Source organism: Alligator mississippiensis, chromosome 4 (assembly GCF_030867095.1).
Source record: "Alligator mississippiensis isolate rAllMis1 chromosome 4, rAllMis1, whole genome shotgun sequence".
In the NCBI taxonomy this organism is placed as follows: domain Eukaryota; kingdom Metazoa; phylum Chordata; order Crocodylia; family Alligatoridae; genus Alligator; species Alligator mississippiensis.
Genome location: NC_081827.1, coordinates 2,863,026 through 2,878,042, shown reverse-complemented (window position 1 = coordinate 2,878,042; position 15,017 = coordinate 2,863,026). Strand labels below are relative to the sequence as shown.

Genomic DNA, 15,017 nt, shown 5'->3' with positions numbered 1-15,017 from the left:
ACACACACAGCCCTTGGCATCAGGACACTTTCCGTGTCCCGGCACAACAAAACCACCCAAATACACCCTGCTTTTGCCAGGAAACAGCCAAGCAAACAACACACCCATGTGAAGGCCAACTTCACGCTGCACCTTGGCCCTTCTCCCAGCCCCTCCCTGTGAAATGGGTAAGGTGAAAGTACAAAGGCAAGGCCCAGGGATCCACACTGCCTCAGAAGAGGAGGTGATGACAGTGGGAGGATGGACGGCATCTCAGCCCTGAGCCTTGGGGTCGGGAACCTGCTCCTGCCTCTGCTCTTCCTAGGGACAGCAGGTAAGTGCCGACCCCTGCTCTGCTGGGCGAGGGGTGGCAGGGCCGGGCTGTGGTGGCCGTGTTCAGCCCCAGTGCACGGGCAGCCAGGTGTCGCCTCGTGAACACGCCTAGCACAGAGAAGTCCTGGCAGCCCCGTGTCTGCATGGAATGACCCAGCTCTTGAGGAGTCCTTCTAGGACCATAAGCATGGGCAGTTTGGGGGTGCAAGTAACTACCACAGTCCAAGCCGGTCACAACATAGCAGGGGCCTTCCCCCACAGCCAGCATCTCCCCAATCATACCAGGTCCCAGCCCCAGGTGCCCACATGCCCTGGCGGAAGTCTCCCTTCCCTTGTGGACAGGGGTCCCAGGACAATAAGATCTGGAGGAGCGGATGGACTGGACCCCAAAGTGCACACGGCCCCTCCTGCTGTGCACCTTTCCTCTGCCCAGGGTCTGTGGGTCTGGGCTGTCAGGAGCACTGGGGCCCTGGCAGCAGACCCTAGGCAGGGAGCAGGAGGGGCTGGGATCCCCAGAGCCCCCCAGCCCCGAGCCTGCCCCAGGGTCCTGCTCCCAGGACAGGGGAGACCCTGGGATGACTCTCCCATCTGCTCCTTAGAGGCACAGGGCTGTGGAGAAGAGCAAGAGCTGGGCCTGCCCCAGGTCCCAGACCCATTCCAGCTCCTGGCACAGGATGGAGCCCCTTCGGGTTGATCCCAGCTGAGGTCTGGCTCCTCCCCAAGTGAAAGTGAAAGCCAGAGAGGAGCTGCTGGGAATCCATTTTAGCTTCTGTGGCAGGACAGGGAAAGATGCCACCCTGGGTGCAGCACCTGGGCACCCTGCTCCTTCCTGTGGCCCTGCTCCTTTCTCCCCTCTTCCCTGCCCCACGGGGTAAGTCCCAGTCCCGCTGCTCCCCTGGTGCACGTGTGGGGGCAGCCGGGGGCTGGGGCGGGTGTGCAGCCCTGGGGCAGCCTGGCCAAACCCCATGGGAGGACTGTGCAGGTGAGGGAGAGGGGGCAGTTCAGCATGTGGGGGTGAAGTCCCGTCGCCCCGAGCACAGCAGGCCCCTGCCCCCCAGCCCCCATCTCCCTGCACCAGGTCCCCGCAGCGGGCTGTGCCGTCCTGGGCAGCCTCTCCCCTGCGCCGGCCCAGCCCCGCGGGGTCTCACGGCTGCTCCCTCTCCCCGGGCAGGTTCCCAGCTGCAGGTGACCACGGCGCCCTCCTCCACGGCCCACGTGGGCTCGGGGGTCCTGCTGCAGTGCCGGTTCGATGTTGGGGGGCCCGTGGTCCTGGACTCCCTGTGGGTGACCTGGTATTTCTGGGACGAGAAGGTGGCCTCGTACGAGCAGGGCAGGAGCCAGAACCAGCCTGGAGCCAGCCTGCCATCAGAGAAGGAGCTGGAGAGTAGAGACGCCTCCCTGTCACTGGCCGTGGTGACCGTGCCAGACCAGGGCTTGTACTGGTGTGTTGTGGGGTACGGGACACAGCAGCAACACGGGGAGACCATCCTGCACCTACTTGGTGAGGACCGGAGAGGAGCCATGGGGTGGCTGTGGCTGGGTCGGGACCTGATGTGGGTGGGTGAGTGGGGGAGACAAAGACACAAACCTGCACCACGTGCAAGTGAGGAGGTGAATGAGCAATGCTCCTCAGACCCCGGGGGCCTCTTTCCTGTGGTCATGTCCAGCACCAGCCACAGGCAGGGCGATTGCCCTCGCCCTAGAAGCAGTGGGAAGCCTTACGCAATGGGCAGACGGCCTGGCGCACAGTGCTGGCACGGGCAGTGCTATCCTCTCCCAGGCCCCCAGACCCACACAGCCACAGTGACGCCTGCCTGGGAGCATCAGGGCTGCCACAGGGCCCAGGCCTCACGTGGCCTCAGTGGGTCAGTGACCCAGATGGTGGGAGGACACATGCCCCACCCTGGGTTGCACACACGTACTGACTCTCTGTTTTCCAGCTGCCCCGATGATCTCCATCCCGAGAAAACCAGTCGTGGCCAATGCTGAGACCTCCCTCCTGTGCCACGTGGGGCGGTTCTTCCCTGAGGACGTGGACGTGGCGTGGATGAGAGACGGGCAGGTCCTGAAGGGCTTCACCCGCTCCAGCCCCCAGAGGAACGCAGACGGGACCTTCAACCTCACCCTGACCTACACCTTCACCCCTGCCCATGGCGACGCCAGCAGCATCTTCTCCTGCCATGTCCAACACAACGCTCTGGAGCATCCAATACAGGAGGACATCCCCCTTGAAATCCTAGGTGAGTTCCCTTGTCGCCTCCCCAAGGCAGCACAGAGCTGCAAGTGGTGCTGATCTACAGACCAGCATGGTCCAGGCTGTATTAGGCAGCGGGAATGCTCCTTCCCCCCTGGAGGATCTGGAGCACCAAAGACCATTAGGATGCAGGACTGGAGAGGTATCCTGGGCTTCTGCATCCAGGCCCCTGCATTCCTGGTGCATGGGTGGCCCCAAGGATCCCCAGCATCCCAGACTAAACCCTGGCTCATGACTGTGAGGGCAGCAGCTGGGGCACAAAGGATGCCAGACCTGCAGCCGGAGGGGAGGAGGTGATTCCATGTTGGGGCTGGCTTGGGGGTCTTGGGCAAGACCCTGCTCCCTTCGGAGCGATGCTGTGAGCTGAGCTCTGCCTTGTTCTTTCCTCTGGCGACTGAGCGCAGCAGGGGATCAGACTGGTGCTGTGGTTGGAGCCGTCCTGGGGATCCTGATCGGAGCAGGAGCTGCAGCTGCTGCAGCCATTTACTTCTGGAGGAATAGAAAAAAAGGTAGAGTATAAAGTTGGGGTGCAGGGGCACAGAGGGAGGGGATGGACCAGAGGTGGGGAGGTGACAGTGAAGGAGCAAGGACACCTGGTGCTATAGAGGTCAATCCCACAAGAGGACCTGCTGCTCTCCAGGCGGGTTTCATCCTGTGGTTCCTAACGCTGGGGTAAGACTGGACACATCTACCAGATGATCCCAGGCTGACCCATGCCCTTGTGTTGGTTGCTTGGCCCCCAGGCTGGATGGTCTCCTACAATGTCACAGAAGTGCAGGGGCCGGAGCGGTGCCTGCTGGGCCAGGAGGTGACCCTGCGCTGCTCCATGGAGGGGACGTTCCCCGAGGACGTGGCCGTGACATGGGAGAGGATCCACAGCGAGGACAGGACGGTGCCTGAGAGCGCTGGGGACCAGGAGAGCCCCGAGCACCAGCCGCTGTTCCCCGCCCTCCCCCCGGGCTGGAGAGTGACCGAGGAGAGAGCTGGGACCCGCCTCACGTCCTCCCTGACCTTCACCCCCACGCTGCAGGACCACGGGGCGCGGGTCTGGTGCGTCTTCCTCCACGAGGCCAAACGGATCAGAGAGGAGAGAGTGTCCCCAGAGATCCGGGTGTGGGGTGAGTGCCCAGCGCCCCGATACCACCTCCCAGTGCAGCCAGGGCCTGATTCTGTCAGGGGGGATGGGGCTGGGGATTGCTAACACCCCCACTGTCTCTACCAGCCCGGCCGCAGGTGTCTGAGATCCAGGTGTTGCCAGAGTGGGACCCCCGCGACAAGGTGCCGTTTGCTGTCCAGCTCCACAACCTCTACCCCAGGGAGGTGCCCCCGATCCAGTGGGGCTGGGACGGGGCCGGGAGCTGGAGGGAAGACCCCGCGCTGATAGACAAGAACGCGGACGGCACGTTCACCGCGACGAGCGTCTGGAGAGTGCCCAGCCGGAGCCTGACCCGGCCGGAGCTGCGAGTGCGAGTGTGCGTCCAGCACGGCCCTGGAGAGCCCCCGAGCGAGAGAGAGCTCAGCCTGAGGGCCGCGGGTGAGGAGGGGCCGTGTCCTGGGGTCCCAGCCCCGCTGCAGGGGTGTTGGGTCTGTGTGGTGTGTGAGGGGCCGGGGAGCAGCCCCTGCCAGGCCGCGGCTCCCCTGACGGGGCCTGTCCCTGCCTCTGCCTGTTCCCTTCCCCAGGTCTCCTGCGGCCCCCACACGTGTCCGAAATCTCCCAGACTGAGTCCAGGGCCAAGGGGAAGGGAGTCACCCTGAGCTGCCGCATCGCGGGGCATTTCCCGGGGGAGCTGAGCGTGACCTGGCTGCGGAGGGGCGAAGGGGAGGACACTGCTGTGATCCTGCGGGACGGAGCTGAGTGCAGGGTGGAGCCCGGCACGGCCGTCCTGGCACGGGACGGGAAGAGCTTCCAGCAGGAGACCAGACTCACCCTCTTGTCACCAGAGTACCTGGCAGAAAAATTCATCTCCAAGTTTAAGGAAAAAAGGGCAGAGTACTTCTGCCATGTTGAACACCTCACACTGGAGACCCCCATAAAGAGAAGCAGTGGTAAGCTGTGGGGGACGGGACAGGACAGGCCCATCAGCTATTCCAGGGAGACGGGACAGGCCTGGTGGCCATTCAGGGATAAGGAGCTTGTCATGGCCTCATTCTGGTTCTGGTCATGGTCAATCCATAAAATAGCAGACCTGCCTGTCACCCAGCCGAGAGCGTTCCCAGTCCATGTGTTCCTGGCCAGGGGGGATCCCCAGTATCCCTGAGCAAACCCTGGCCCATGACTGTGAGAGCAGCATCTGGGGCACAACGGATGCCAGGCCAGGTGCCAGAGCTAGTTTTGGGGGAGCTTAGGCCCTCCCCGTGCCTTCATCCTGAAGCCGGAGGGAGAAGGGGATTCAGGGTTGGGGCTGACTTGGGAGTCTTGGGTGAGACCCTGCTCTCTTCGCAGCGATGCCACCAGCAGAGCTTGGCCTTGTTCACTCCTCCTGCTACCGAGTGCAGGAGCAGATCAGACTGGCACCATGGTCAGAGCTGTCCCTGGGATCCTGATTGGAGCAGGAGCAGGAGCAGGGGCCACTACAACCAGTAACAGCTGGAAGGAAATGAGAAAAGATAGAGTGGGAAGATGTTGTTAAGCTGCAGGGTCACAGGCAGGGGTGGGCCACAGAGAGTTGAGCGACTCCGTGACAGAGCAGGGGTGCCAGTGCTGCACAGGCCTTTCTCACAATAGGAACAACCCGTCCCCAGGCAGTTTTTGTCCCGTGGTTCCCTGCCCAGAGCTCAGACTGGATTTATCTCCCAGACTATCCCAGGCTGACCCATGTCCTGTGTGTTGGTTGCTTGGCCCCCAGGCTGGATAGTCTCCTACAATGTCTCAGAGGTGCAGGGGCCGGAGCGGTGCCTGCTGGGCCAGGAGGTGACCCTGCGCTGCTCCATGGAGGGGACGTTCCCCGAGGACGTGGCCGTGACATGGGAGAGGATCCACAGCGAGGACAGGACGGTGCCTGAGAGCGCTGGGGACCAGGACAGCCCCAAGCACCAGCCGCTGTTCCCCGCCCTCCCCCCAGGCTGGAGAGTGACCGAGGAGAGAGCTGGGACCCGCCTCACGTCCTCCCTGACCTTCACCCCCACGGTGCAGGACGACGGGGCGCGGGCCCGGTGCGTCTTCCTCCACGAGGTTGAACGGATCAGAGAGGAGCGAGTGTCCCCGGAGATCCGGGTGTGGGGTGAGTGCCCAGCGCCCCGATACCACCTCCCGGTGCAGCCAGGGCCTGCTGCTGTGATGGAGGGATGTAGCTCAGAGGCGGGCAGTTATTTCAGGATCTGTGTGGTGGGGGTGGGGTGGGCTGAGGCTGGAAGGCAGCACTATGTTCTTCACAGTTGGAGACTGTGACGTGCTGCTCCCAGGTAGTGGTGGCACTGTGAGCGGGGGCTATGGAGGGGCTTTGGCAAATTTTTGGGTGTCTGCACCACCCCCATGTAGCCCCGCTCCGAGCACTACCACCACCCAGCTCAAGCGCAGTCTTGTGCAGCCCCGGCCCCAGCCGCAGTGGGAGTCAGCCCAGCTGGCATGCACATCCTGGGGCATGTGGTGGGCCAGTAGAGGAGCTCCTGCATTGAGCCTCCCACCTCACCTTGCCTGTCCACCTTTCGGACTCCACGTGTCTCTCCTGGGGCGCCTAAGCACTGGCAGACCCCCTTTCGAGCCCCACTGCAGAGTCTGGGGGTAACGTGTGCTGCTACCACCCCAAGAAGCGACTGCCTGGGGCTTGTGTCCTTAGGGAAGCACAGGCCTAATAGTCTTATGGGTACTCAACCCAATACAAGAACTTGGGGCACTTCTCCAAGTTGGGGGCCAAAAAGGATAGTCTCCCTTAGTCTGCAGACCCAAGGGTACCCCAAGGCATAATCTAGACCCACTCCCAATAAGTCTCCCACAGTAGGAACAAAGGAGAACTGTATTGGTTACAGAGGATACGGTAAGAATAGGGTACAGCGTAGAGCAATCTCTGAGAAATCCCATAGAGCAAACTCCTGTGGCTGGGGCAGCCTTTGATCTCGCATCTGAGTTACTGCAAGCTATATATCTAGTTGGATCTCGGGTAGCTTACTCACAAGTATCATCCAGAGGCTGATGGAGATTCCCTCTGGAGGCAGGCAGTTCCTTGATCATGAGTTTTGAGAGAGAGAGCAAGTTTCAGATGGTCCAGCTCTTCTTTGTTCCTGAGTATCCCTCATGGCTGCTGCCCCCTCCTCCTGGGCAGTCCTTAACTTATATAGCCCTTGTGGCCTCATTTACCTGGTCCAGTGGAGGCCAGCACCTGTTGGCTGTCAGCCAACCGATTTGAAATCCATCACTAGTTGCCAGGCAGACTCTAGCCCACCAGGAAGGAAGCCCCTCACCCAGGTATGTGATGCCAGTCTTGTAGGCAGAGGGAGCAGGTTTCCCCCCTCCCTCAGGAGTGTATCCAGCTCAGGTTACCCAAAGAGATAGGATAAAGGTGTGTACCCTCTGCTGGGCCCATCCTAATCACAATTGTCACAGAGCAGAGTTTTTGGGGGAGAAAAAAAGTTGGCTTTCTACCAGAGGGCAAATGCCCCGCATGCCCTCCTGGGGTATGTGCCCCCCACCCCATGGTTCCATTCTGTGCTCTGGCTGTGCAGAGCCTACTGCTACACCAGCCCCACTCCCTCCCTCACCACCACTGGTGGGGACAGATTGAGGCCCTAAGAGTGAGGGAGGAAGTAGGGCTAGGGCTGGGGCCTCGATTGGGTTGTGTGTGTATGGCAGTGTGAGGAGGGAGTGGGTGCATGTGTATGGTGGGGTATTTGTGTGGGACTCACTCTAAGAACACACATTCACTGTGTCCCTCTGTCCCACCCCCAAACCACACACACACACACACACACACATACATGCACACCCCCAGAGCAATAGCCGGGAAGAAGCCAGGGGGCCCAGAGCATGGTTGAGGGAGCATCAGACCCAGGCTGGTAGGGCTGTATGAAGCCAGACTAGACTGTGCCAGCAAGGAGAGAGGTGAGCCATAAAGCCCTGTTGGCTCATGCCCCATGCTCTTGCTGTCCCACTTTGGGCCCCACCAGTGCTGGCCCTTGGGACACCAGTGTGGGCCCTGCACTCAAGACCAGCTGTCACTGCACTCCCACTCACCCCTGCCTGTAGCTGCTGTATACTCACTTCCCTGCCTGGTGTCACAGCTGCTCCAATACTGTGTGATTCCTGGCTGCATGGCCATGACAGCAAGAGCTGGCCTGGCCTGGTCCCAAGGACTGGGGCAAATGCCCACAGAACTCCCCTGCCTCCCTCTCCCCTACACATTATCTGAATTTGTCTCTGGCACAGGGAGGTGGAAACAGCTCCAGGGTTCCAGGCCAGAAGTCTCTGCAAGGCACAGGCTTCTGGGTCAGGGTTGGAGAGAGGGGGGTGGTGTGCTGGTGGGGGCAGGGACTGTGGGTCTTGCAGGCTGCTTGGTCCTGCCACTGGTTCTGTCCTATTGCCCCTAGCTCCCAACATCTTTCACAGGCAGCCAGGGGCAGACAAATACTAATTTTCTAAAATTTTTAGGGGCCCCACATGACAGATAGAGTGGCCTGGCATGACTCCGGCCCATGGCCCATATTAGGCCTGTCCCGATGTAGCTGGAGATAGGGCAGCTACTGGGGGCGACCAGGCCTCACCCAGCCCTCACTGTACTACTGCAGCCTCCTGGGGGGCTAAACTAACTATGCCCCCAGGCAGGATCCTGGCAGTCCCTTGCACTAACCCCCCTGCTGTCTCCCTCAGCCCGGCCACACATGTCTGAGATCCAGGTGTTGCCAGAGTGGGACCCCCGCGACAAGGTGCCGTTTGCTGTCCAGCTCCACAACTTCTACCCCAGGGAGGTGCCCCCGATCCAGTGGGGCTGGGACGGGGCCGGGAGCTGGAGGGAAGACCCCGCGCAGATAGACAAGAACACGGACGGCACGTTCACCGCGACGAGCGTCTGGAGAGTGCCCAGCCGGAGCCTGACCCGGCCGGAGCTGCGAGTGCGAGTGTGCGTCCAGCACGGCCCCGGAGAGCCCCCGAGCGAGAGAGAGCTCAGCCTGAGGGCCGCGGGTGAGGAGGGGCCGTGTCCTGGGGTCCCAGCCCCGCTGCAGGGGTGTGGGGTCTGTGTGGTGTGTGAGGGGCTGGGGAGCAGCCCCTGCCAGGCCGCGGCTCCCCTGACGGGGCCTGTCCCTGCCTCAGGTCTCCTGCGGCCCCCGGACGTGTCCAAAATCTCCCAGACCGAGTCCGTGGACACAGGGAAGGGAGTCACCCTGAGGTGCTGCGTCGTGGGGCATTTCCCAGAGAAGCTGAGCGTGACCTGGCTGCGGAGGGGCAAGGGGGAGGCCACTGCTGTGATCCTGCGGGACTCAGCTGTGTACAGGGTGGAGCCCGGCACGGCCGTCCTGGCACGGGACGGGAAGAGCTTCCAGCAGGAGACCAGACTCACCCGCTGGACATCCAGGGACCAGGGGGCAGAGTACATCTGCCGCGTGGGACACCTCACCCTGGAGACCCCCATCGAGAGGAGCATCAGTAAGTAGTGGGGGGATGGGACAGGCCCAGCCCAGCCACCATTCTGGGATAAGGTTCTTGTCATGCGCTCTGGTTCTGGTTGTGGTGGGTCCATAGGGGAGCAGACCTGCATGTCACCCGGCCCAGCCCAGAGGGGCTGCAACCCCATTACTTTGCCTGACCCCTTGCACAAGACCCTTTGAGAGGCTTTTGGGAACAGAGGTTGCTTGAAGGTGCGCTGGCTGAGCAAGGGGATCCCATGGCAGAGACTGCCAGGACCTGGGCTCAGGCCAGATGGGCTGTGGGTGGGCATTTTCTGGTATTGAGGGACAGGGGATCCTCACTGACATGCCATTCACACCTTTTACAGTCTGCGATCCGTGCCCTCCAGACCTGGGGCAAGTCTCACAGACCCAAGAAGCTAGTGACGTTGCCAGAACCAGTCTCAGCGAAGATCAAGCTGCAAACGGGTGAGAGAGGGAAGGAGCCCGGCAACTGGGACACAGAGGATGCCAGGTCGTGCACCGGCTATAGCCACAGTGGAGAAGATGCCCTGCTAGTGCCCTGCATTTGCAGCCAGAGGGAGGAGGGGATTCTAGATGGGGGCTAGCTCAGGGGTCTGAAGCAAGACCCTGCTCCCTTCTGAGTGGTGATGTGAACTAAGCTCTGCCTCATTCATTCCTCCCGCTACTGAATGCAGGACCAGATCAGACTGGCACACTGGTCAGAGCCATCCCTGGGATCCTGATCAGAGCAGAGGCAGGGCCTACACTCCTGGAAGACAATGAGAAAAGATAAAGTGGCAAGATGCAGTTGGGCTGCAGGGTCACAAAGGCAGGAGTGGGCTAGAGAGGATGGAGGGCAACCATGGTGGAGCAGGTACACGCAGGCATGGAGAATCACTTCCCACAAGAGGAACTGCCCCTCCATAAGCAGGTTTCATCCTGTGGTTCGAAGCCCTGGGCCCAGATTTGACACATCTCCCAGACAATCCCAGGCTGACCTGTGTCCTGTGTGTTGGTGTCTAGGTACCCAGGATCAGTGATCTCTTACACAGTCTCAGAGGTGCATGGTCCACAGTGGTGCCTGCTGGGCCAGGAGGTGACCCTGCACTGCTCCATGGAGGGGACGTTCCCCGAGGACGTGACCGTGACATGGGAGAGGATCCACAGCGAGGACAGGACGGTGCCTGAGAGCGCTGGGGACCAGGAGAGCCCCAAGCACCAGCCGCTGTTCCCCGCCCTCCCCCCGGGCTGGAGAGTGACCGAGGAGAGAGCTGGGACCCGCCTCACGTCCTTCCTGACCTTCATTCCCACGCTGCAGGACGACGGGGTGCGGGTCCGGTGCTGCTTCCACCATGAGACCGAATGTATCAGAGAGGAGCGAGTGTCCCAGGAGATCCGGGTGTGGGGTGAGTGCCCAGTGCCCCGATACCACCTCCCGGTGTGGTCAGGGCCTGCTGCTCTCAAGGGCATGGAACTGTGGACTGACAGGTTCTTAGGGGTGGGCAGCCTCACCCAGCCCTCACTGCACTGCTCCAACCCCACTCAACTTCCTGTAGCTCCCAACTGTTCCTCATCCTGAAGCAGGATCCCAGCAGTACCTCACACTAACACCCTGCTGTCTCTCGTAGCCCCAGAACAGGTATATACAATCAAGAGGCATCCTGGAGGTGATGGTGACATTAATGGAGCCTCAGGGGGGTCCAGTGTGGGCTCATTTGAGATGCTGGAGAAAGAGCTGGTCAAAGCTGAGAGTGAAGGGCCACTTTTTCCCCACACTGCGTACACTTCTGACCTGACAGATCTGCTGTTGCTGCAGCTGTTCAGCGTGAGCAGGTGAGTCTGTAGTAGGTGCCGGGTGTGGCGGGCCAGTAGGGGGCGCTCCTGTGTTGAGCCGCCCACCTCCCTGCGCCCGACCACCTTCCAGGCTCCGAGTGCCTCCCTGGGGTGCATCCCGTCCGGCCGACCCCTTCCCTGGAGCACCCCCGCTAGCCTGGGGTCCCGCTGCCACCATCCAAGGCTCTGGACTCACTTCTGGCTCTGCGCGCCTTGGAGAATGCAGGCCTGGTCGTCCGATGGGTACTAGACCCAATACAAGCGCTTGGGGCACTTCCCCAAGTCAGGGGCTGATTAGGAAAGTCTCCCTTAGTCCACAGACCTAAGGGGCCTCCTCGGCATAATTTAGACCCACCCCTCAATAAGTCTCCCACACCGGTCACAAAGGAGAACTTTATTGATTACAGGGGTAGGGCGGAAACAGGGTAAAAGGTAGAGCAGTGTCATAGAAATCTTACAGGAATATCAGAGGAATCCCATAGAGCAAACCAGGGTGGCTGAGGTAGCCGTTTAAACGCATCTGAGTTACTGAAGCTGAATATCTCATCGGATCTCGAGTAGCTTACTCACTCGCATCGTCCAGAGGTGGTTGTTGTTTCCTCTGGAGGCAGGGCACTCCTGGAGCATGCAGTGATGAGGAGAGAGCCAGGTTCAGATTCACCTGGATGACCGCATGGCTAATGGCTGACTGCCCCTTCTTCTTGGACCGAGCCCTTAAATAACCTCTCTGACCCCAGCAGCCCGGTGCAATCGAAGCTGCCAATACTGGCCACAAGCCGACCAATCTCCCCAGCATCCCTGGCTACCTGGGCCCGCGCAGGGCCGGGTCTTTCCCCCCTGCCCAGGTGACTAGAGCATCGCCTCCCAGGCGCCAGGCTTTTGTCATGCAGACCAGGTGGGAGATCCCCGCCCTGAGGGATTCAACACCAGCCTCCCAGGCTGGCTGAGACAGGTCTCTGCAGAGGGGCACTGACGGTGGCATTTCTGCCACACTTCCCCCCCCCTTTACAAGCTCGGACACGGGGCCTCTCAGGGCCGTGGGTCCGGGCGTGTCGGGTCAGGGGGTTCCCACGGGATGCCAGAAGAAGGAAAAGGGAAAAACCTGGAACATGAAACAAGTTAAGACAATAACATACAGAAACCATAAAACCTGATGGCAGTCTTACACTAGTGATCTCCGCACTAGGCCCGAGTCCCGAGGACTCACTACCCAGAGTCCTTTCGTGACAAGGCGTCCGCTATCACATTCTGGCTCCCCTTGATGTGCTCGACAGTAAAATTAAATTCCTGCAGCTGCCAAGACCAACGTTGCAGCTTGGCTTTGGTGTTGTGCATGGTCTGCAGCCACTGCAGCGGGGCATGGTCCGACAGGACGGTGAACTGTTGTCCCCACAAGTAGGGCTTCAGCTTGTTCAGGGCCCAGACGATGGCCAAGCACTCCTTCTCGATGGAGGACAGGTTTCGCTCCCGAGGGATTAGCTTCCGGCTGAGGTACGCCACGGGGTGCTGTGTCTCCTGATGCTCCTGTAAGAGCACAGCTCCCAGTCCTACGTCGGAGGCATCCGTTGCCACGTAGAAGGGTTTATCCTGGAGCGGTGCCTTCAGGATCGGTTGTTTGACCAGGGCAGCCTTGAGGGCGTCAAACGCTTCCTGGCACCCCTGCTTCCAGACCACCGGGTCCGGGCTGCCCTTCTTGGTCAGCTCATGCAGCGGGGCTGCGGTTGCTCCAAACCCAGGGCCCGCGCAGGGCCGGGTCTTTCCCCCCTGCCCAGGTGACCAGAGCATCGCCTCCCAGGCCCCAGGCTTTCGTCATGTAGACCAGGTGGGAGATCCCCGCCCTGAGGGATTCAACACCAGCCTCCCAGGCTGGCTGAGACAGATCTCTGGAGAGGGGCACCGATGGTGGCATTTCTGCCACACCGGGCAGGTTGGGCCTACATGCCATTCCCAAAGAGTATGGCAGGGTAGAGGCCAGTGGCTGCTGCTGCCTTGGTTGCCTAGAAAAGCAGCCCAGTGCCGAGCCACCCCAGCCCCACGTCATGCCCAGGCAGTGGCAGGATGTGCCATGGTGGCAAGGTGCCTTGGCCAGGTGGGACCAAAGGACCCACCGCAGACTGGACAAAGCCCCTGCTTGGGCCAAATCTGGCCCGTGGGCCATATTATTCCCACCCCTGGCTTAGGAGCAGAACCAGGGCCCTGAGAGAGGGGCCAAAGACTGGGGGTCACAGCCACAGACCAAGGATCCCATAGTCCAAGAGGGGTGAGGACCGGGGATGGGAGCTCGTATCCCAATTGGCGTGTGTGGCAACAGGAAGGAGTATTATCTGTGAGACATGGGTGTGATGTAAAGGGAAGTTTGGAGCTATGTAATTGCCCTGTAAGGCAATGACCATGGACCCCTGCGCTCATGAAAGCAAGGTTAGGTTTGGGAAGCCCTGGGGCAGCCTCCTTTTATCTAGGACCTGAAGATATCAAGGCATGGTGGGCAAGGGAAGAGGGGACTGCCCAAAGGGAGATGGATGAGGCTGAAGAGGCTCCAGGTCATTACAGCCACCCCTGGAGCCCTGTTACACCTGATTGTGGGGAAGCCCAGTGGTCAAATCCTATCAGGTGAATGAACCCATGCACCCTGAGTGGCAAGTCAGATGCGCCCCTTTTCTTCTAGGTTGTTCAGAGTCCTCCAGAGCCTCCAAGAGCCAAAGAGGGAGGAGACACCTGAAGATGGAGGCAATGTCATCAGCACTGCATCTCTGCCCCACCCAGAGATGCCAGGGATGTTGCCCCACTGTGGGCTGGGTTGGGGGATCAGGCTGGGGCTGGGTTGCAAGGCCCAGGGTCAGGCCTCTGCTGGGGGATGCTGCTCCTACCTCCCTCTCTCCAAGTGTGGCCTGTGCCGTAAGGCTGAGCGGGGAGCCCAGGGGTATGGGATTGCCTCTACCACAGCCCCATGCAGCCCCTGGGCTGCCAAAATAAAGATGACAGCACTGACAATCACCCACTTCCCTGAGTGGATTTAGGAGCAGACTGGGCAGGACTGTCTGCCCTAGGACTGCTCCTAAAGTCTGAGGGCAGTCCTAGTGGGAGTCGGTTTTGTGTTATCTGTATAGTAAATGTTGTCTGTGTTTCTTTGTCTGTCTGTTTATCTGAAGGTGTGCACGCTGCCCGGTGGTAAAAGTGCTGGGTATAGTGGTCTTGGGTTGGACTGACTACATCAGATAATTAGAGCAATGCTTGGAGATAGGCAATTTGTTTGACTTGGAAGCCCACTTGTGGGTTGTGGATAATTTGAAGCTCACTTTGTGGATCATGGACTGTCTATGTAGGGGGTCCAGACTGCCTGTAGAATGGTCCTTTGTTTTGGTTTGAATTTTGTCTTGGGACTTAATTATATTGGAAAACCAGACTTTTGGAGGGTTTTACAGACTAGTATACTGGCTTTAAAGATAATAAATGGTAACTAAATATAATAAGTAAACACAGTACTGGGAACTTAAGTTGTTTAAAAGAAAAACAGTAAGAAGTGAGGCAGATATAAAAAATGTCATATATCCCCTGCCTACGTAGCTGCAGGACATGAGTCTGTTGAAGTAAGTGCTGCAATGACTTGGGCATAGCCCTTGGACCAAACAGGCAGTAGCAGGTGCCTGCACTATTACTGATTTTTAAAAAAAAATAGAAAATATGTTGAATTGTATGATAAGCCTCCACATTCCATGAGAAAAGAAGCTGTAGTGATTTGGCTATTAAGGGCGGCTTCTAAAAATCTTTTCCTTCACCTGACAGATAGTCAGTAAGAGGTGGCTCTGCTAAATAAACAACTTGCTCAAGTGACAGGAATTTGGAAAGTTTAAGGGTAACTGCAGCAGGTGCACAAATGCATATAGAATCTTTGGGAGATCCCCTAAGAAAAGTTAAGTTACAACAAAAGAATTATATATGTAACCCAGGTGGCGACCGAATAGTTGCCACCCCTGCCCAATACCAGGAATGGTGTGGTGAGAGTAGGGCAGGGCTTCCAGCCAGCACCAATTTGCTTTCCAGCCAGCCCCTGCTCCCCACA

General features: G+C 59.5%; 2 protein-coding genes across 2 annotated transcripts; both read left to right on the top strand.

The window, feature by feature from the left end:
* Nucleotides 1-240: 240 nt before the first annotated feature.
* Nucleotides 241-4,606, top strand: LOC132249867 (uncharacterized). The gene is made up of 6 exons (XM_059725528.1): nt 241-313; nt 1,484-1,813; nt 2,253-2,552; nt 2,971-3,075; nt 3,310-3,684; nt 3,789-4,606. Exons 1-6 carry the CDS (start codon nt 241-243, stop codon nt 4,319-4,321), a joined length of 1,716 nt encoding a protein of 571 aa, XP_059581511.1. The 3' UTR covers nt 4,322-4,606.
* A 775-nt stretch (nt 4,607-5,381) lies between these two features.
* On the top strand, nt 5,382-14,406 carry LOC109282367 (uncharacterized). The gene is made up of 7 exons (XM_019484141.2): nt 5,382-5,787; nt 8,367-8,678; nt 8,808-9,140; nt 9,490-9,589; nt 10,148-10,530; nt 10,753-10,957; nt 13,623-14,406. Exons 1-7 carry the CDS (start codon nt 5,382-5,384, stop codon nt 13,972-13,974), a joined length of 2,091 nt encoding a protein of 696 aa, XP_019339686.2. The 3' UTR covers nt 13,975-14,406.
* The last annotated feature ends 611 nt before the right edge of the window (nt 14,407-15,017 follow it).